Source organism: Chelonoidis abingdonii, chromosome 19 (genome assembly GCF_003597395.2).
Source record: "Chelonoidis abingdonii isolate Lonesome George chromosome 19, CheloAbing_2.0, whole genome shotgun sequence".
Lineage (NCBI taxonomy): Eukaryota > Metazoa > Chordata > Testudines > Testudinidae > Chelonoidis > Chelonoidis abingdonii.
The window spans coordinates 8,056,100-8,078,910 of record NC_133787.1 but is presented as its reverse complement, the minus strand read 5'-3'; the positions used below and the strand labels follow the sequence as shown (position 1 = coordinate 8,078,910).

Below are 22,811 nucleotides of genomic sequence, written 5' to 3'. Positions count from 1 at the left end.
GGAATAATGCCCCAGACTTCATTATTTTGGGCTAATTGTGGACTCACAAAGGCAATACACTGGGTCTTATTTGGGAGGTATTTCCACAATTGAGTCAGAAACCCTTTTTTCTTTTCCATGAAAGCTTAAATTGTGCAGAGGCTGATGGGGCTTCCAGAGAATGTGCTGGTGTAGCACATAGCATGGAGTAATGGTTCAGTCCAATCACCACCTTGGTGTGTTTGTGGACAGTCACCATGTCTTCCTTCGCTGTTTACTTCACAGAGAACCAAGGCTGCTCTTTTCAGCTTTCCTGAGAGGTTTTCCAAGAGCTCTATACCTTTGTGTTCTTCACGTGTTGGCCAAAATTGAATGCAGAACTTCAGTGGAGATTCAGGACAGAGCACAGTGTAATCTCTCTCTTTGGGATTTGGACTGTGTCCCATCACCATCATATATGAACAACAGCCTTCTTATAAACATGATTGGCAATAGCAAAGTCCGTAGTGGGTTTCATGGAGTTTCTGGCTTTGCTCCCTTTTGAAGTTATAGGAAACTTGGCAATAGGATTGTTTTTTAAGGGGGTTGAAAGGAGATGAGAGCTATAGTTGGTGTCATTCCGGTGAGGGTAGAAAAGCTTTAGCAAAGAGGAAGATTTTACAGTATCAGATTCCGGACCCATCTAGTTCCTTGAACATGCTTGTTCTACAGATGGTGCTCCTATACGTGCGAACAATACAGCATTTGTGTTTCTGATGATCGAATCTCGTTCTTGAGTCATATGCAACTCAGCACCTCCCCAACCCCGATCCTGTTTGTACATGTTTTGTGCAGATGGTACTTTGCAATACAATGGGCTGAATCCTGATGGATCCTTACTTCATTTGGATTTCTCTCACACTCAGGCAACCTGTGCAGAGAGTGAGTAAGAATCTTTGTGATTTGCCCCAAATATCTGAGCATTTCACTATTCCTTCCTCTGTCAACCACTTAACCTATTTGGCATTATCATCTCCCGTTGTATTGCTGTCAGTCCATTTCTCCAATTTAGTGACATCAGGCTGAATTTTAATCCTGTCTTCCATGATATAACTAGGTTTAACTGGGAGGAACTGAAAAATTAGGCTGAATAGCCAGAGACGCTTCCTAATGGTGTTGTCTGCTAGCACGTGTAACTGTCTCCCAGTGAAATTGGTGGAAGTTCCATTCTAGAGACATTTAAACCTAAACTGGAAAAACACTCTACACCATAGCAAAGGAACCATCTTGCCATAGGAGTAATAATAATATTGACCTAGGACATAACTGATGCCTCCTCTCAGTATTATTATGATTTATTACTTAGGTTGTGGAGGCATCCAAAAGATCCTAGGCACTTTCCAGACACAGAGGGGAAGGGTAACATTTTTAAGTGCCCTATTTTCTCAGGCCCAGATTCTCGCAAGGTATTTGGGCTCAATCCCCTCAATTATGGCAAGAGTTAGGTGACTAAGTACCTCTGCAGGGCTGACTCTTAGGCACTGATGTAACTTTTGAAAATTTTGCCCAACCACCTAGAGGAATTCCTAACACACTTCCCACTGGAGTTTGCCTTGCATCAGGACTGAGTGAAAACCGAGGCTTCGATTGTCTCACCACCCTTACGTGGCTGCACAGGGAAGTAAGAGAGAGTATGTCCCCCTTTGCATTCCTGCTTACTCTGCTCAGGTTATAACTCTGGGCGTGAAGGAGAAAGCCAGGGCTACTCCCCCACTACTCCCTCTCTGTGAGAAAGTGGGCAGAGAGCGGGTGGAGAGGAAAAGTGGAAGAGTTTTAGTATTGCCCCTGTCCCATTAACTCACCAGCCAGAGTATCCAGTCAGATTCATGGGGTGGAGTAAGATGCCCAATGGACATGTGAAAATAGCTTACTGTTCTTCCAGAACAAGAGGCAAATTGGAAGGGAAACAATAACTTTGCTGCTGCTCAAGCGCTACCGCTTGCTAGGGTGTGAGCCCAAAGTCACAGTGCAGCTCTGAGTGAAGACTTCAGCATGTTTATTATTCTAGCTAGCCAATCATTCATTAGTTTTACAGTAATTCCATCCAGTCTGCCTTTCACTTATTTCCCCACAATAATGCTATGTGGAATTGTATCAAATATCAGACTGAAACTGAAATGCTAACCCTCCGCTGCATTTCCGATATCAGCTACACTTGTTATCCTCTCACAGAGAGAAATTAAGTTAGTTTGGCATGATAGGTTTCAGATGAATCCATAGTGTCTACTATTTACCACTTTATTATCCTTCAGCTGTGTACAAATTGATTGCTTTATTAATTGTTAAAGCACAGGGGTTGAAAAATCCACTCATCTAAGGTGAGTAGGAAACTGTCGGTGCTGCATCCGTATTGGATAATTTAATTTTTCATTAAAAATGTGTGCAGCCTTTACGTTCAGGAAGATAATCTTCAAAGTGTGAATTGGTAACAGTGCTGTCTTCTTAAGTCTATAGACAAAAAGCTTCATTGTAGGGCTGGTCAGAGAATGTTTTTTTTTTTCTCCATGGAAATGATAGTGATTTTTTTTTCTTCATCTACGTTTTCAACTATTTGTTCAAAACAAAAATCCAGAAACCAAACAGTTTTCAGGGTTCATCACTTTTCATACTGATCTCAGGCTGGTAGTTTTAATCCTCAGGTTGGTAAATTTTCCAAGCTCTGATCAGGTATTGACATTAAATTCTTATTACATTCACATCATTCACTGGATTAACACTGGTGTGCACCTGGGAGAAGAATTTTGTTCACTGGTCTGTAATTCTGCAAGTCTGCGTGTTTTCCTACTTGCACAAATAATTGAACATATTTATCCTTTCCAGTTCTCTGAGACTTTATCTCTTATCCATGGGTTCTAAGAAATGAGTTCAAACTTTACTTCTGATAGTTCCTTTAAGACTCTACAGTGAATTTTGTTGGGTCCTACTCATCTAGGGTAACAAGATGTCCCGATTTTATAGGGACGGTCCCAATATTTGGGGCTTTTTCTTACAAAGGCTCCTCTTACCCCGCCACCCCCGTCCCGATTTTTCACACTTGCTCTCTGGTCACCCTATACTCATCTGAATTTGCTCACATTATTCAGTGTTCTTTAATCTTTCTCTTCCTGATTCTGTCTTAAAACCTCTCCCTTGCCTCATTAACTATCGGCTATATTCTTCCCCTCCACCTAGTATGTCAGAAGGGGAGATAGACAACCCAGTTCTGAAGCCAGAAGAGAAGTTGTATGGAGATGTTCTTCCCATGAGAGATGTTCCTCTCTTTATTCCATGGTAGCTGTGATGAAGATCAGATTCCCATAGCTGGGAAGGGATGTGGGCAACAGAAAGGTGGAGGAGCCAGAGGAATAGCACTGTACACGGCATGTTCCTCTTGCAAATAATCAGGAAATTCAGTGTTTCAAGCATGATAAATTAGTGCTGTGAGCAGGGGCCCCAGGAATTACCTAAATCAATCCAGCAGAGTAGAGAAGAAAGCCAGAAGAGGGAAGGAAACAGGCCGGAATGTGGAAGGCCAGCCATCTAAGGATTTATGGCCTGCACTTACCAACCTGAGCATGTGGGGCTGGCCACTCCTCTTTCCAGATCTGTTCTGCTGCAAGCCCTGTTTGCCTGGGTGGGGCAATGCAGCACAGTGGTAGCAGCTGAGGATTTTCTAAGGCATGATTCATAGGATTTGGCCCCATGTTTGTACTAAGCCTCATATGATGATAAACACTTTTAGAGAAGGCTGAATAAAAGTAGCTGGTTAGCATTCATTCCTTCTCCTTCACATCTGTTATTAGCTTTCCCTCATTGTTAGTTAGCAGACTTCCCTTTGCCATCTTCTTGTGTCTTTATCTATTTATAACATGGTCTTTTGTTCCTTCTTACATTCTTTGTCAATAACCCTCCATTTTGTTCATTGGCCTGTGTGGTGCATTTTATCTCTATCTATCCTTACTAACTTTCTGTTTGCATTCATCAATGTTATCTCTCTAGATATCATTCATGCTCAGATATCACAACCACCATCAACTTTATGGGTTAAAATGGAATATAAATATCACCTGGCTGCAATACCATGAAGAAGTTTTAAACAATGCCATTATTTACCCTACTAATGCTTTCTGTTCTCTTCTGTTTCATAATTTTTATTTAGAATCTAACTGATAAAATTAGTCAGGAAATACAGAATGTAGCTGGCTGGAATTCCAAGACAACTGTCAGTTTTGCTTGTGGAGAATAATAATACAAATTAGAAAAAAAAAATCATCCAGCAAGGAGGGTTCTTTTGGTTAGCTTGCATGGGATGGCCCACGAGGAGACTAATACTGCTCATTGTACTGATGCCAAACAAATCCAAAATATTAACAAAAATTGTGAAACTAGAGTATCTAAAGTCAAGCACCTACATCCTTCAGATTAAATGGCATTGGTCAAAAAGATTTGACCGTTTATATGCAAAGACTGGAACTAATAAAATCTAATAAATAAATAAATGAATAAATAAAATGATGATTCTTGTGTATCTTTTTAGACGTTAAAGGGAATGTCGAGTTAAAAATTCTCTATTGAAACAATCATCTTATTACTAACATACTGGATTATTAAAACAGAGAGAGTATTAAATATTTAATTCACTTTTTACCATAAATGCTCTATTTATTTATTTAGGTATCCTGTATTATGGAAATAAACTAGTCAATTTTACTTCAGTTTCTAGTCAAGTTCATCTTTTGTTTCCAGTGCAATAGCATAATGCTGCAAAACCTGGGTGCCAAACAATGTGGAAATTCATTTTCAGGTTAAAAAAAATCCAAACTGTTTTGCATTGATCATTTCTAATTATTATGAACTATTTCTATTAATATTTGGGGTTTTACAAAACAAAACCAAAAAATCTAAATGTTGTGCCCAAACACTGACAGAGTCCCTTTTGGTGATTAATCTAATGACATCAATCAATGTTTAACTACTCTCCCTTCCAACTCCTCTCATCCCCCCCAAAATCCCCAGCTAAAAACTGCACACAACCACATGAAGAAAGAAAAAGAAACAACGTAATTAACACCTCGGTGCATAAACCTGAGGTGGGATTAGGGAAACTTTTTCTCACTTCATTCACCCCCAGTAACAATTTTGCATAGGGCTAAAAGGGTTCATCCCTGCAATCATATATATTTCATAGAATCATATATTATGCTTTATATGACAGCAGCACCTATAGGCTCCAACCAAGACAGGGAACCGACTATGCATGTACAGTGCTAGCCACTGTACATGCATAGAAAAAGAGACAGTCCCTGCCCCAAAGAGTTTATAAAAGGGTGGGAGAAAGGAAGCTTTCTATTTTATACAGGGGAAACTGAGGCATGGAAAAAAGCAAATGACCTGTCCAAGGCCAACATAGGAGGTGACAAAGATAGGAATATACCTAGGTCTCCTGCAGCCCAGGCTAGAGCCTTTCCTCTCCCAATTTTCAAAGTTAGCAACAGAAAAGACCTATTAGCTACAAAATACATACACAGCGAGAACAAGAAGTTACACTTCTAAATTGTCCAAGGTCACACAGTGAGCACCCATCCCCTGCCTGCGTTTCAACTGGGGGAATTAAAGGGAACGACACACCTTCAAACGTCCCTGTAGCCTACTGGGCTTGGGAGAGCTTTGCTGGGGGCTGAGGGGGAGAGTCAAATGAAGACAATGGCATGTTGTCCACCCAGCGGCTCCTATCCCAGACTCCCTCCCTCTAGACCCTGCTCCAGTTGTGCTCACGGCTGCCCCGGGGGAGAAGGGCAAGTGGGGCAAGTTGCCCCAGGCCCTGCAGCCCCCCATGAGACCATAGTATTCTATAGTATTGAAACTTTTTTTATGGAAGGGGCCCCGGAAATTGCTTTGCCCCAGTCCCCCTGAATCCTCTGGGCAGCCCTGGTTGTGCTCCAGCTCTTCCAGGCTGCAGAACCCTGGAGCAGGAGACAGACCCTCTCCTAAGGAGCCACTAGGGCGAGGCCCCTTTAAGAACCGCAGCCCATCACCCTGGCCTCGCGCGCCGCTGGGGCCGGCTGCACCTGCGGGAATGGATCAGGCGCGCGAGCCCCTCGCCCCTCGCCCCATGCAGACGCACGGCTATACTAACGGCAGCAGCAGCGCCTCGTGGGGCGCATGCGCGGGCGGGCGCTGCGGACGTCACTGAGGCAGGCGAGCCCGTGAGTGCGGACCCCTGGCGCACGCTCCCTGCCTCGCGCTCGCGTTCTCTCCCCTTCTGCTTCTCTCTCCGCCAGGAGCAGCCGAACGATGCGATCGCTCGCAGCCAGCGCCGCCGCCGCCCATTAGAGACCCCTCCCCCCTGCCTGCCTTCCAACAAAAACCCTCCCGCCAGAGCAGGACCCACCCTTTGCCCTCCCCCCCACCGAACCCTCTTCCTCCTCCTCCATCAGGAAGAGCTCAGCCTTTTCTGCACCAGCCCCAGTGCCTGCCTGCAGCCCGGCTCCCACTTGGATGCATTGATTGCTAGAGAGAGAGAAAGGAGGGGAGGACAGCAAAGAAAGGAAAAAAGGGGGGGACACATTTGGTTGCCCAGATTTTTTTTTCCCCTGGGGGTGATTTTTTTCCCCCTTTCCCTCGGAGTGTCTGAGAAGGGGGGGAGGCGCCCGCCGAGTGGTGTTTTTTTCTGGGGGGGCCATCATGGGATGTACACTGAGCGCAGAGGAGAGAGCCGCCTTGGAGAGGAGCAAAGCGATCGAGAAGAACCTCAAGGAGGATGGGATCACCGCCGCCAAAGACGTGAAATTACTCTTGCTAGGTAAGCGACAGCTGCCCCCCCCCGCCGACCCTCCCACCGCCTCCCTGCCCCTCTGCTGAAGTCAGGCTTCTTCCCGGGCTGTGCACATTCTGTCCTGGGAAACTCTGTCTTTCGCCAAGATCACCCCCCCCCCCATCCATTAACCCAGCTGCTCTCCCTCCTATGTCATCTCCCTGATCTCCTTCTAGTCTCACTCTCACCAGCTCTTTCCTTTCTGTGTCTGTCCCCACAGGGGCTGGAGAATCTGGGAAAAGCACCATTGTGAAGCAGATGAAGTAAGTCCTTTGGGGCGAGTGCCCCAAAAGCTTTGATCATTTGCCTTAACAAAAAATTTGGCATTCCCCTGTTGCTTTTTTTTTTTTTTTTGGAGGAGGGAGATTGGCAAGAAGGCGATTCTTTAGTTGTAAGAATTCCTCCGACCGCCATATTTATGTGAGCCTTATTGTTATTATTTTGTGGCTTTGTGGACCCATTGGCATGGCACATCTGTAGCCGTGATTTCTGGTTGGGAAAGAAGATGGAGGGGGATCCAGCCCTTTGCCCACCATGGACGATCAGGTGTCTGCTGTTCATGGGGCTGGTGCTGAATTGAAGGTGGCGTGGTTTCTCTTTTCTTTCTCACAAGGTGTGTGTCAGGTGAGGGCGGACGGTGGGGGGTTCCCAGATGATGTGAATGGCACAGATGTAACCAGGGCATCAGAATTAAACATACCACTGTCGATTAAGATTAATGTCAGGTTTTATCTCCCTCCCCTCAACGTACACGCTCCCTTTGGTGTTTGAGCTCCTGACACGGGCTGCTGGGTTGGCCCTCTGGCATTTATTTGTTTGTTTCTTTACAAAATCTGCCTGTAATACGGATTTAAAGCAAGGCTTGCTGCCACTCAAAGCCCCTTTTCCCCGAGATTTCAGCCTTTCCTCTTAATTAATTAGAGATGAATTTGGCTCCTGATCACCAATTAAAATTAAAGAGGGATTTAAAAAAAACTACAGAAAATAATAATTAAGCGACAAGGAAACCGGCTCCTTTATAAGAGCACTGGCCACTTCGGGAACATCATTCCCCCTTCCCCCTCCATCAACCATTTCTCCTGAGCTGGGGTGTGTTTTAAATCTCCCGAGGCTGTCTGGAAGCAAGTGACGAACCGCTGTGGCTGTGTGGTGCTGGACTCGCCCAGGGGTTCTGCTGTGACACCTTTGCACGCGCAGACACACACACACACACACGCTTTTGCTAATGAGGCAGTTGCTGTGCAAGACAAAAAAAAATGGTTCTTTTTCCCAGTTGGCACCGTGGCTGGAGAGTGAGTGCCTCCCCTAGGCGAGGTGGGGCCGGCTAGCGAAAGGGGATGAGGGGATTTCTCCTTTCACAAGGCCTTAAAAAAAGAAATAAATCTCAGCTTTCCCCTTGCAACAGACATGACCAGCTCGTTCGAGGTGGCGCCATCACTGCACAGCACCGATCGCAGCTTTGGGAATCCCTCTCCTGTAATATTTGACACGGGATGGGGGGGGGGGGTATTATTTATTTCTTTACACAAGGATCATTGCAAAAGGAGCTTCTGCTGGGAGGGCCCCGCCGATCCCCTGCTCCCTTGGGGGCTGCTCAGAAGTGGGTGTGGAGGCAGGGTGTGGTGGGCGGTTATTTGCCAGCGGCTCCTGGCCACCTGCATGGGGAGCGGGACCCCCTATGCAGCTTGGAAAGGGTTTGAGCAGGGGAGGGTGGGGGCTTTGCCTGCAGAGCAGCTGCCGCCCCGGGCCGGACCCCGCGCGGCGGGGCGAGCGGTGAGATTTCAGGCGGTTCAAGTGGTGGACAGCGCCCAGCAGAGCCTGGAAAAGTCGATTGGCTCGGGGAGCTCGGCAGCGCTCGGCAAGGCTCGGCGGCGTTCGGAAGCGGTCGGGAGAAGCCGAACGGGCTCGGAAATGGCCGAAGGGGTTCGGGGCCGCTCGGTGTTCCATGTATTTTGGATCGAAGGGCGCCGATCCACCGGCTCCCGCTGCAAGCAACGGGGGGGGCGGGGGGGGAGTTTTGCCATTGACTGCAAACGGGAACAGGATCGGGCCCTTCTCTTTCCAGCCCCACCCCGCTCTCTGCCGAGGTGCCACACGCAGGTCTGGGGTGGGGGTACTGACTGTGCTCTGGGCTGACACCCAGAAAAACCAGGCCCTGCCTCCCGGTCGGTGCGAGAAAAATAAGGCTTCTTCCAGAGGGGTAGTGACATTTTCCAGTTCCCACTGATTGTTTTGAGGCAGGAGATCTAGGAAGAAAACTCTCCCTGTCTCCAGAAGCTTTGGCAACCGTCCGCGTCTCAAATGGCTTTTTTGTATTGATATGTTTGTGTTTCAGTAAAGACTACACGCTCAGCTTTTGCTGCTTGGAAAGACGGTTTTGCAAACAGTCCGCATGGTTTTGCCCTTTGGTTCACTGGCAAATTTGGAGTGGGAAGGGGCTACTGCAAATAAATACCAATACATTGTTAAATGTGTCAGTGGGATCTGTTAGATTGTCTGCAGTAGACCTATACAGGAACGACTTTGTTTGTGCATGCTGACATCCACAGATCTACCACTTCCCTTCAACCAAAACACACCCAAACCACCCTTAGAGAAGATGAATAGTAGGACAAGTTTGTGGCAATGTACATTAGATGACTGTAGGCATATAAAGTTACTGTACAGTGGCTCTGTGCGGCAGTATTTGCATTTTGAAAGCAAGACAGAACAAGATAATATACTGATCTGAAGCTGCCCTCAGTTTATTAAGTAATAATGATAATAATACCTAGTTGATACGCAGTGCTTTTCATCAGTAGATCTCAAAGCGATATATGATACGCTTGCAGTTCTATATCTGAGTTAAAAATTCACAGAAACCTGTCTTTATGAACCTGCTTAAATTTTGTCAGCCGTCAGAACTGGGAGGTGTCTTTTACTGTGGAAACTCTGTACCCTGGGTAGGGTGAATTTAGCAGTGTTGCTATGAATACGGCAGGAGGCATATTTAGAGAGCTATTCAAAATCTCTGGTGTTGAGAATTATGACTGCAGAATGAACAACTTGCTGATATTTATATTTTGGAGGTTAATTAAATAATAATACATAAATTAGCATTTTACCTGGTCAAGCAGCATTATATAATATTCTAAAGTAATGCCTGATTTAAGCACACAGGCCCGATGAGAACCTAATGAATCCTTAAAAGGCTAGAGCTAAACAGCATGTTTGTTAGAATATGATAAGGGAGACTGATATAACTTTGATATCACATATTTAGGGCCCTACCAAATTTATGGTCCATTTTGGTAAATTTCACGGTCATAGGATTTTAAAGGAATCTTAAATTCCGTTAGTGTGTGTATGGTAACACCCATTGTTTCATGGTCTCTGTGTATATATATATCTTCCTACTGTATTTTCCACTGCATGCGTCCAATGAAGTGGGCCCACGAAAGCTTATGCTCAGATACATTTGTTAGTCTCTAAGATGCCACAAGTACTTCTGTTCTTAAATTTCACAGTTTCGGATATTTAAATCTGAAATTTCACAGTGTTGTAATTGTAGGGGTCCTGACCCAAAATTGAGTCATAGAGGGGTTGCAAGGATATTGTAGGGGGGTGGCAGAATTGCCATTCTTACTTCTGCACTGCTGCTGGTGGCGACACTGTCTTCAGTTCTGGGCAGCCAGAGAGTGGCAGCTGCTGGCCAGGAGCCCAGTACTGAAGGCAGCGCTACTGCCAGCAGCAGCAGCAACAGCACAGAAGTAAGGGTGGCAATACCATACTGTGCCACCCTCACTTCTGTGCTGCTGCTGCTGGCAGTGGTGCTGCCTTAAGAGCTGGGCTACCAGCCAGCAGCCACGGAGCTTCCTGTAGCCAGGGAGGTTCCTGGAGGTGGATCTGACCCATCTGTGGGAATGCCCGTACAGAGGAAGAAGTTCGATCCCTCCCCAGCCTGGATAGGACTAGCAACTGGAGCCAAGCTCATACTAGAAGTCCCCGGTTGGGGCGCCCCAGACCTGCCCCTCTCTAGCTCCAGGCCCAGCGCTCAGGAGTTAAGGGGCATTGGGCTGACTGTGTGGAGGGGGCAGAGAGTGTTACCACAGCACGCACCCTCCAACTACAGCATCCTGGGTGAACTCCCACCTTTAAAGGCTGGCCCTGCCCCCCTGCCAAAGTGACAACCCCCCATATGCCACCCTCAGTTCTGAGCTGCGGGTGGTGGTGGTGCTTCCTTCAGATGTGGGGTCCTGGCCAGAAGCTGCCACACTCCACCCACCCAGCTCTGAAGGCAGCACAGAAATAAGGATGTCAATACAGCAATCTTCCTACAACAGCCAGATTTCACAGGGGAGACCAGATTTCACTGTCCATGATGTGTTTTTCACGGCCATGAATTTGGTAGGACCCTACACATATTACTAGGTGCTTCCAATTAGTGACTTACACCCGAAAGCCAAGGGACTGTGGTAGTTTTCACACCGAGGTATATGGTTTGACAACATGCCTAGAATTTTTTAGAATGATGGATGCTAAAACAAAGGAATAGATAGCATATGCTGGTAATAGAGGCTTGAGAGCATTACACTGAGACTAGTTAATCATTGAAATGATAATTAGTGCTATAAAACATGGCAGATAGAAATTACAGCAATTTAAGAGATGTATTTAGAATTGGGATTAGGATTAGAATGCCTTTATAAAACCTAATTATAGAGACTTTGGAGAGAGTTTGTATCTTTTGGTGTGATGGTTTTCTTTCAGTGAACAAGGATGTTTTGGTGATTGACGGATTTAGAGCACAGCTTTTTTGAGAGAGCATATTTCAAACATTTGCAATGCAGACATGGAAATCGTTATAATTGCAATCTAACAATGTAGATAACTTCGATGCACTATAACCCCCAGGCCTGTAGCTGTATTTGTAGAATTAACAATTATTTGGCTCTTCGAGAGTAGTCTGACTTGTTACATTTTCTTATTATTCTTGCAGAGTCCAATCCTTCAAATTGTTGCATATGGGCAGATTGCTGCACCCATGCAAAGAACTGCAGGATCAGGGCCATAGTAATTAGGAGACCAGTCCATCAAGGTGCCTTCACCCCCATTCAGGTCAGTGTGAGCATAGGGACCCTCTTTTCAGAATCAGGCCCGGATTTAACTCTGCTTTGCTACAATATGAACTAATGAGTATTTTGAGTGGATATACCTGATCTGTTTGGTTATGAAAAATAAAGCATACAGTGAGGAATTCTTTTACAAGAGAAGGAATCACCGATTTGTATTTAGGCTTCAAATAAATGTGACAATATCTTGTGTCTTAAATCTGAAAATAAATGCAGAGGTAGTGATAAGTTATAATATGCAACTTTTCTTTCTGTACTATCTGTAATGCAGTGTGAAATCTAGACTTTTTTTTTTTTTAGCATAATTGGATATTTAGATAATGGGGTGTGGCTTGGAACATTCATCAAAGAGACCCCAGTTCAGGAAAGTATTTAATACATCCCTATTCAGTAAAACATTTAAACATGTGCTTAAGTGCTTTGCTGAATATGACTGTTCAGTTGTGAGCCATAATTAGCATAATGGTATGTCAGACAAGCTGCAAAATAATGGTTTTTTTGCTAATGGATCTCGATTTGTTTCTTCTTCTCTTCACTTTAAATATTAAAGCCGATATCTTGAAGCAGTAATAGTGAATTGCAATGCTTCCTCTCTTCTGAAATCTAGTGTGGAACTCTTTGCAGTGAATTCAGCTGTCATATGCTGACATGAAACATCTAGTCTTTTTGAAAGTGTTCTACCAAACTAACTAGACGCAAGTACTACTCTTGATGAATTCTGAAGAAGTAGAGAACATTTTGTGTGAATTTACTGTAGTGGGTTTTTTGGCTTGACTAACCAGCAGGTTCTAAGACATGCAAAAAGCCCTAGTCTGAATCATTGCAAATTTTAAAAAGATTCACTCATTTTCCTACTGCTCAAGGACACAGTTGAACACATGCAGTACACTTCTAAACATTGGTTCAGTTGTGAGCCATAATTAGCATGCTGGCATAGCTATTGGGTTTTTGCAGATCTGCACGAAGTTACTAGGAATGCATTGCCGAATGTTTAATATACAGGGCTGAGTCAGAAGATATGGGTTCAGTGTTGGGCTCAGCTATCAATTCTGTCACGCTGTGCCTCGGTTTCCCCAACTGTAACAGTAACTCCTCCCTTAATGTTGTAGTTCTGTTCCTGAAAAATGTGACTTGAAGTGAAACAATGTTAAGCGAATCCAATTTCCCCATAAGAGTGAATGTAAATATGGGGGAGTGGTTAGGTTCCAGGGGAATTTTTTTTTGCCATACAGTACAGTACAATAGTTGGGAGGTGCCCCTGCCTTACCCTACATAGGCACAGCCCACTGGCAGTGGAGACAATGAGGCAGGCAAGGACAGAGCCACCTGGAGGGTGGGGGGGGGCAAGTGGGGCAATTTGCCCCGGGCCCCACAGGGACCTCCATGAGAGTTTTTCGGTGGCCCTGGAATGGGGTCCTTCATGCTCCAGGGGCCCCAGAAAACTCTCACGGGGCCTGGGCCCCCAGAGCTTCTTCTGCTCCGGGTCTTCAGTGGCAATTTGGCAGCGGGAGGTCCTTCCTCCCCGGGACCCACCACCGAAGTGCCCCGAAGACCTGCAGCAGGGAGTCCTTCCGCCGTGGGACCCACCACCAAAGTGCTGGGTCTTTGGTGGCAATTCGGCGGCGGGGGCCTCCTGCCCCTGAAGACCCCAGGCCCCCTGAATCCTCTGGGCGGCCCTGGGCAAGGAGGCTGGAAGGTGCTGTAGGCTAGGAGAATCATGTTGCGCAGCAGCGGCAGCTTCCCCTACTCTGCAAGCACCAGGATTGGGGGCTCAACCCTCAGCCTGCCCACACCACCCCTTCCCCCAAGTCCCCACCCTTAACCCGCCTCTTCTTTCCCCTTCTTTCCTCCGCGTCCTCACTCCTCCCACCTCTTTCGCCTCCCTCCTGCCCACAGCAGTCAGCTGGCTTGAGATGTTCAGGGGGCAGGGGGGATGGTGGAGGAGCAATCGGCTGGTTTGCGGCATTCGGGAGGGAGGGGGAGCCTGCGCTCTGAGTTCTTGCTCCTCTCCTCTCCATCCAGAACACTGCACAGCAGCTGATTGCCGTGGGCAGGAGGCGGGAAAGGAGGGGGAAGGCACTGATCCGCAGGGTCTGCTGGCTGTGGGGAGGCACTGTGAGGGAAGGGGAGGCGTGAGGAAGCTGAAGGGGGGGCTGCCAGCTGTGGACAAAGCAGGCAGCCAAACAACATTATAGCAAAGCATTACACAACTTTAAATGGAGCATGTTCTGTAATTGAGCAGGGACGTAAGATAGAAACAACGTTACGCGAGAGGACGTTAAGTAGGGAGTTACTGTCAAAGTTCTTGAATGCAATAAGTGGTCCCCACCCACTGTGTTTCCAGCCAGCCTAAGCAATACCATGGCAAGTGACACTGGAAGCAAACAATGCAGACAGCTGCTCAATGCCTTGCTCCTTTCAAGAGACAACAAGCCCAAGGGTTGGTGGTTTCACACAGTCAGGTACCTGAATATGTAGCACAAACTTTTCTCCTTGAATACATTGGTTCAGAGGAGTGGCATGTGCAACCAGAGAGCTGGCTCGACTGTAAATTTACAATCTGCCCTGTGCACGTGCTGGAATATAGCTGCATCTCCCTAGGAATACACCAGGAACAATTTGTGATGTAGGGAGTCATTATTCCACCTCCTCCCCTTACCCCTACTTGCTCTGGGGAGCAATTAAGTTACTTCACGCTTGGTCATGGAGCTGCTGACTTGCTCTTGAGCATCCAGCCTGGTACTCTGGTCAGTGAGTGATGAGGGTAGAGCCAGGGATCCCCCCACTCCCTGCTCATTTGCCAGCAGACACTTATCCTTTTCTCTCTCCACTGCAGCCAGAGTGACAAACTGGGCAGGTGTATTCAAAAGGGCCTTGCTGCTTCTGACTCTTCTGTATGGTCAAGTAAGGTCTGTAATGATCTAATCCTGGGTGGGTTTTGAAGTGAATTTGAATAAGGTACAGGGAAAAGTATTGCCACCATTGGTCTGAAGAGTCTCAGAGTGCTGCTCCATTTGCTATAGTGGAACTAGGGACTGTCTTGGTGTTCCACATTGCCTTGCCTTAGTTTGCTTTATAGCTTTAGACCTGATTCAGCAAACATTTGTGCACAGTACCACCAGTAGTAACTTTTTGGGACTACTCTTAGTAGGAAACATTGCCCTTGGTAGTAAATTTTGCAGCATTGGACCCTGTTATTTTTGTTTTCATTTCTTCACACTTACAGATATGTCGACTGTGCGGTTTATACATTAGAATACTTTTAAAAATAATGTCAGATAAGCCGAAGAATGTTTTTTTTGTTTTTTGGTTTTTTTTGGCTAATGGATTTTAATTTGTTTCTTGTTCATGGCTCTCGAAATACGAAAACCCGCATCTTGCAGCAGAGCTCTGTGTAGCTTGAAAGCTTGTCTCTCACCAATAGAAATTGGTCCAATAAAAGATATCACCTCACCTACCTCGTCCCTCTTATATCTTGCAGAGGCAGTTGTGAACTTTCTCTCTCTGAAATCTAGAGTGGCACCCTTTGCAGTGAGTCATAGGCTGACATTAAACATCTAACTATGTAGAAAATATTCTAGAAAACTAACTAGACTTTGCAAGTCGTTCCCTTGATGAGTTCTTAAAAGCTAGAGAATATTTTGTGATTTTCTTTTTTGGCGTGATTAACCAGCAGGTTGTCAGAGAAAGGAAAAACCTAGACTGAATCATTACATGTGCTAAAAAGATTCAACCGTTTTCCTGCTCTTTGAACACACTGCTGAACAGAAACTCTAGGGCCTGACTGTCCTCTCAGTTATGCTGCTTTATACCAGTATGAGATGATAATCAAACCACAATCGTTACCTATCCACGATTGTTACCTATCCAGGGTGCTTACGCAGGAGAGTGAGTGAGGGAGGTGGCTTGGCTTGGCTCCAGATTGCTGGTGGGGGTCAGAAAAGTAGATGCTGTGGGGCTGTTACTTGTTCCCTACATCTGTGGAGGTGGGCATGGGTGGGACAGGAGCAGAGCCTTGACTCCACATCTCAATACACTGCCCAGAAGAGCTGTGCCGGCACAGAGGGAGAAATGACTTGCTGCTAGCCCAGGACAATTATAGATTACATCTCACCTGGAGCAAGGTGAGGGAATGAGGCAGTGAATTGTGACGCTCAGTCAATTCTCTTGCCTACTTCTGTGGCAGAACTACCTTACTGAGGGCAGTTTGTAAAGTTACGCACTGGTCCTAATAGAATATTAGCAAGTTCCTCTTAATTCTTCTCTAACATACAGTGCTGCGAACCAGGAGTAACTCTATTGAAGCCAGTGGAGTTACACCCCTGTGAAACTGATATAAGGAGGAGAATTGAGTCCTGGAGCCTTAGAGGCTGGTCCTGCAAGGTGCTGAACTCCCTCAGCTCCCACTGGAGGTAAGCAGGCTCACTATCTTGTCAGACTGGACCCTCAGACCATCAGGTGTGCTGTATGGGCACATATACTGCATAATTCACCCTCCTCATATCAGCCCTCCCTCCCTCCCCCTTTGCACTGTGTTTTCAGTTCATCCATGTCAGATTTCAGAGAGAAGATATCATGGCCTTGGCAGGAACCACTAATCCTATCTTTCAAACTTTTCCTTTCATTGATACTTTTAGCCCAGAGAATTTATCTGCATAGCCTGATTTTGCAAAGTTCTACTCTCATTGAATTCTGTGGGGCTGAACATAAAGGAGGCCAGCGTTTCAGAAAGCAGTGCATAAAACAGAAGTAAAAGGAGAACCCAAAGACATCAACAAGAGCAAAACAGAACACACAACTCCAAAATGGCTTGGTAAAGAAAACAGCTGCTTCATTAATTTGAAGACATTGACATTAAAAAATAATATAGTAGAATTTTTCATGATAATTACTACTAGACCACGCCCTTATTTGTATTGGAAGTTGGCCTGAGTAAGGACTAAGTAAAAATTAACTGAGGCCTGGGCTACACCTAAAACATAGCTACATCACTTGGGGCTGTGAACACTTCCTGCCCTGTGCAACATAGTTAGATTCACCAAACCCCACCTCTACAGGCGCAGCTAACTTAATGGAAAAATTCTTCTGCTGACCTAGCACCTGCCTCTTGGAGAGGTGGGTTTACACTGGCAGAAGAACCCCTTCTGTCACTGTAGTAAATGTCTACACTACAGGGCTCCAGCCCTGCAGCTGCAACTGTGCCACTGTAGCCTTTCTAGTGTAGACATGCTCTATGAAATGCACTCAGAGATTGAGATCCAAAATTAGACCTGAGTAAAAGCAGCTAAAATCTTGCTACATAACTCCTGAAGGACCTTTAGGGAGTAAAGAATATGCACAAACAAAGGATGTTTTATCAAAATAAGGCCTTGTTGAAACTGTGAAACAGAGTGTTAATTGAAGCAGAGAATCTTCATTTCAACTCCATCCAGAACACAAGTGAAGACAGCAGTTTTGCAAGTGGAAAAGGACAGAAGCATCCAATTCTTGGGCCAGTAATCAGTAGTAGAAAAATGAACGTTACACACAACACAGATCAAAAATGGGAACAAAACCCACCCCAAACTCAAAGTTTGCAGAAGTAAAATACTTGGTTAATTCTGATCAGATCATTTGTGATCTAAGGGCAAATCCTGCATGTTTTACTCGTTGAACTTCAGTGTGAGGATGGTGGGTGGGATTTGGCCTTTACTATGATCAAAGAACTGAAAACGATGAGAATAACTCTTCAGACAGGCACCCAAACGTCAACACATCAGAACATTTAACAGCATTGCCAATTTTCATGATAAAATTACAAGCCTCCCAAGATTTGATGTTTTCCTTAAAGCCCCAGCTCTTGGAGTCAGGTCATTACTTGAGAATCACAGGGTTTTTTTGTTTTGTTTGTTTTTTTAAGTAAGTTTCTAGCTCTTGTGGTTGTGGAGAAAAGCTTGAAACTGTGACCCAAGTGTAGTGTAAAGGCTCAAAAACTAGATGGAAAATAAAAATGAACCCCAACTTTTTTTAAAGTCCCATGATTTTTACCCAATCACATGATTTTGGGGAGCACTGACTCCTGATTTTGAATGTTTTGGTTGGCAATACTGGTAACTAATCTATTTATCTCTCTTGCTCTTTTTTTTAACATAAGGCCAATCCAGAGTCAATTGGGAGTCTCTCCATTGACCTCAAATGGCTGTGGGTTGAGTCCTGTAGCACAATGCTGTTAAAACCAGGGTCTTTTGAATGGACTTTATTCTTGCGTAGGGTTCAGCCACATCGTTTCCCTTCATTCCTTAATGTAGAATTCTTATGCTGAAACGTGATTTTAAAGCAAATATCTGTCCAGGACATTTCTGAAGTATCGGACAAGTAACAGAGAGTAATGGATGCAGTTGAACACCGACTGATTCCTTTATCTGTGAAGATGGTGAATGTAAGGAGGAAGTACTGCAATCAAGTAAAAGAAAAGAGTGTTGGCATTTTAGGCGTAGTGCCATTTTCCTCTTCTTCAAATTTCTTTTGGCTTCATTTTGTTTATAGAAAATATTAATGGTTTGGTGTTAAGCTTTTCCATAACGCAAAGAGAAGATATGAGAGAATGAAAAATCCCTCAAAACTGTTAATGAAAGCACATTGTCTTTTTAAAGCCATTCATGCAAGCTGCATGGGTAGAGGAGGGCAGAGGATTACAGACCAGATTACAGGATGCAGTCTGTATTCAACTCAAAACGTGCAAGTGCCAAATACTGCCGCAGAATGCCAGTATCTAGCACTGATCGGTGAAACTGACAAACATCTAGCGCTAAATGAAAGGACCCTCCAATCTGAGGCTCAGTTATTGTCTGTAATATAATAAAAACTCTCTTAGAAGTATTTCTTAGGGACCAGTAGAAATGTTTCGCTTCTTGAACGCTAGAGCTAATTGAGAAAGAACTGAAGGATATTCACAGCCACTTAGAACGCCGCCATGGGAATTGGGGAGATATTTGATATCGGGTCTGTTTTCAATGAGAGATCAATCATAATTTTTTTTTTTTACATTTGTGGGATGTTAACAGAAGCTGGATGGGGAGGGCCAGGAAATGCACAAATTTCCTTTTGGAACTTGCATTACTCCCATTGTCAGTCTCCATCTACTCCAAAATTTGTACTTTTAGCTCTTCAGCAGAGCTTTAATGTGAATATAATTTTGACGTTACAAACAAACAAGCAAAAGTCTTGGGGCTATTTAGGGCCTGATCCTGCATCCTTCCTCAGTCTGACACTCTGGTCCCCTGAGTAAATGGGCTTGGTGCAGAAGGCAAACAGAGTTGATGGGAACACAATAACTCTTCCCTCCAGCCCAGAAGTGAAGTGTGTGATGTCCCTTCAGTCGAGCTATGGCTGCTATTGTAGCCAGTGGATAGTTCACAGTATTTTGGCTCCTTTGTGTCTGGGAGAATTTTTTTCTAAGTCCTTACTAAGGCAAAACTCCCATTGGCCTTCAAAAGGAATTCTGTCTGAGTAAAAACCACAGGACTGGAACCCTTTGTTAATGAGCTAGCTGGACCAGCCAATAGCTATTAAAAGTCTCTGTGGTGCAGTGGGGCCAGCACATTTAGCTGATAACAAAAAGGATGGTTTGGAGCCTGTTCAGGGAGGTGAGAACCACCTTGTCAGCATTCAATGATGGGCACAAAATAAGAACCTCAATAGAAAATGTGTTCAGTACCATCCTGCTGAAGGGCCATCATCTAAAAAACTCCATACACCCAGCACAGGTAGCTTATCCCATCCTGTGGCTTCAAGACCATAGACTCATAGAAATGTAGGGCTGGAAGGGACCTCAAAAGGCATCTAGTCCAGTCTCCTGCACTGAGATAGGACCAAGTAAATCTAGACCATCCCTGACAGGTGTTTGCCCAACCTGTTCTTAAAGACCTCCAATGATGGAGATTCCCCAGCCTCCCTAGCTAATGTGTTCCAGAGATCATGTATCCGTACAGTTAGGTAGTTTTTCCAAATGTCTAATCTAATTTTCCCTTGTTGCAATTTAAGCTCATTACTTCTTGGCCTGTCCTCAGCAGATAAGAAAAATTTACCACCCTCTGCTTCATAACAACCTTTTACATACTTGAAGATTGTTATTGTGTTCCCCCTAAGTCATCTCCAAACTAAACAAACCCGGTGTTTTCAATCTTTCCTCGTAGGTCGTGTCTTTTAGACCTTTAATCATTTTTGTTGTTCTCCTTTGGGCTTTCTCCAGTTGGTCCACATCTTTCCTGAAGTGTGATGCCCAGAACTGGACACAGTTCTCCAGTTGAAGCCTTATCAGTGTTTAGCAAAGTGGAAGAATTATTACTCGTCCCAGAATCATGTTTGCTTTTTTTGCAACATTTTTGACTCATATTTAGTTTGTGATCCATTATAACAGCCCCCCCAAATAATTTTCTGCAGTGCTCCTTCCTAGGCAGTCATTTCCCATTTTGTATTTGTGCAACTCATTATTCCTTCCTATGTGTAGTACTGTGCATTTGTTTATTGAATTTCATCCTATTTAAGTCATATAATTTTCTCCAGTTTGTCTAGATTATTTTGAATTTTAATCCTGTCCTCCAAAAGCGCTTGCAACCCCTCCCATCTTGGGATTGTACACAAACTTTATAATGTACTCTCTATGCCATAATCCAAATCATTTATGAAGCTATTGAATAGAACCGAACCCAGGACAGATCCCTGAAGGACCGCACTTGATATGCCCTTCCAACTTGACTGTGAATCATTGATAACTACTCTCTGAGTACAGTTTTCCAAATGTGCAGTTGTGCATCTACCTTATAGTAGGTTTGTCTCTAAGCTGTATTTCGCTAGTTTGCTTATAAGCAGGTCATGTGAGACTGTATCAAAAGCCTTACTGAAGTTGAGGTATATCACATCTACTGCATCCCCCCATCCACAAGGGTTGTTAGCCTGTCAAAGAAGGATATTAAGGTGGTCTGACAAGATTTGGTCTGGACAAGTCCATGTTGACTGTTACTTATCACCATGGAGTTTTCTGCTTAGCTTTGGCCATTCCTTGAATTTACAGGTGAGGGCATAAACTGGCCCTAAGACCTTGGTCCTTCTCCCATTGAAATCAACAACTAGACTCCCATTGGCTTCAGTGGTGCAGGACTGAGTATTTCATGCAAAAGATATTGGGCCAGATTTTCATTTAAATTATGAATTCTTTACATCCTTCTAGGCACCTTGAAGGCCGGTCTAAATATAATTTACTCCCATTACACTGTCAGAGTGGTGTAAAATGGTGTAAAAGTTAATCTGGCCTTTTGCCACTAAGGTAATTAACATTTTCTTACCTTGATAGGAGTAACTCTCAGTGATATACTCCTCTCCATATTTTGGAGGTCACTTCTTATTTTGTGTGCCTGTGAAGCCTATTAATGATAATGGATATTAATAGACATGAATATTAATGCAGATATGCCCATCAAAGATATTATGGAGCCTTTAGAGTACGAGTTGTATAAGTGCAAAAAGCCAGAAGAAGAAAAGAAAGTTACATACATATATTCCACAATGTCATCATGCTTTTCATTAAATAGCTTTTGTGATTGATTACTTGGCCAGACTTGACAAATGTTTCCACTTGAATGAGAAAACATTTACTTAATAAAGCAGAAGGGTTGTAGTAGTATGCCCTTGTTTTCCTCAATTTAACTACAGATAAATTGATAGTCTCCTGATTTACAGCTCAGCAAAAAGCAAAGTGCTGTATCAACTTGTTAATTTCAAGGTGGCTGCTGCATGCCCAGGTAGCCGGATTCTTCTAATTGTTTCCATTCAAAATGTAGTTAAATAGAATTTTAGACATTTGAATTGATGAGCCTTGAATTTTTAAACTCCTCCTCCCTGTGTGCACTAAAACCTCATAAAGCAACTCCAAGGGGGAACTGGGGAGCACTTTTTCCTGCCAAGATCTAAGCTCAAGGGGTCTGCATTCCTCTTGCAACATTTAATGACATCACTGTCACTTTAAAGAGCAGAGAGCCACCTTTTCATTGAGACCCATCCATCTTGGCCACCATCCTGCTGGCTGACAGTTCAACTTCAGAGATGTGTTTACTTCAGTAGCCAGAAGTGTCACTGTTGAGTAACGTGCCCAATCTGCTCCAGAGGTTGCATCCCTTGTGGGAAACTGATTTTTTACATCTTCGCTAATGTTACATACGTTACACCTGCTTGGCCACAGCTTAATTCAAAGGAAAGGAACATGAAGACGAGAGGAAAAAATAATTTAGGGCAAACCTAAAATGTTTTTAGAAATTAAGTGGAGGAACCACTACAAATGGAAAACTTTCTGCCAGGACTTGTAACATGTTTGCTTTTTTAATAAACACCTTTCCTTGTCATTTTTTTCTTGCCAGTGAGCAACAGATGCTAGGCACGGCAATCCAAGTAACCTCCCCCTGCTACAGCTGAGTAAATAATCTACAATGTAGCATTTTTCTGTTTGGAGACTAACTCCATGCAGGTTCTGATTTCTCTGAATTTATTATTAAATCATATTTTTATAATGAGCATTTGTAGTATTTTTTTACCTGTGAAATGATCATGAATATTTAGCACTTGTGCTGGGTTACTTGGCTGTGATTGGTCAAATAAACGATGCCACATTTGACTCTTCTCTGATTCGATAAGTGTGCAAGCAGGAATCCTTCCTTTAAGATTCAGTTTTTCACAAAGACTCATACAGACTCTGTGGCCAGATTCTGTTTGCTATGTAGGTTCTTTCACATGGGCAAACACAGATGCAGAAGGAGAATGAAGTTCTATTTAAACCCTTCTTTGTCAAATAGTTGTGCTCCAGACCTGCCCACCTGGAAGCGAGAGGAAGTCCAAACCGATTGAAGGCTTTGGGGCCA

General features: G+C 44.4%; 1 protein-coding gene across 2 annotated transcripts in view; it reads left to right on the top strand.

Annotated features, from left to right (window-relative positions):
• The first annotated feature begins 6,223 nt into the window (after positions 1–6,223).
• GNAO1 (G protein subunit alpha o1) overlaps positions 6,224–22,811 on the top strand; it is a 310,003-nt gene continuing 293,415 nt past the window's right edge. Inside the window, exons 1-2 of one of the 2 annotated variants that reach the window (XM_032785772.2) lie at positions 6,224–6,799; positions 7,032–7,074. In XM_032785772.2, coding sequence (XP_032641663.1) covers positions 6,682–6,799; positions 7,032–7,074 — 161 coding nt within the window. In that variant the 5' untranslated portion in view covers positions 6,224–6,681. The remainder of the gene's footprint in view (positions 6,800–7,031; positions 7,075–22,811) is intronic. The other variant, XM_032785771.2, reaches the window with a different exon arrangement.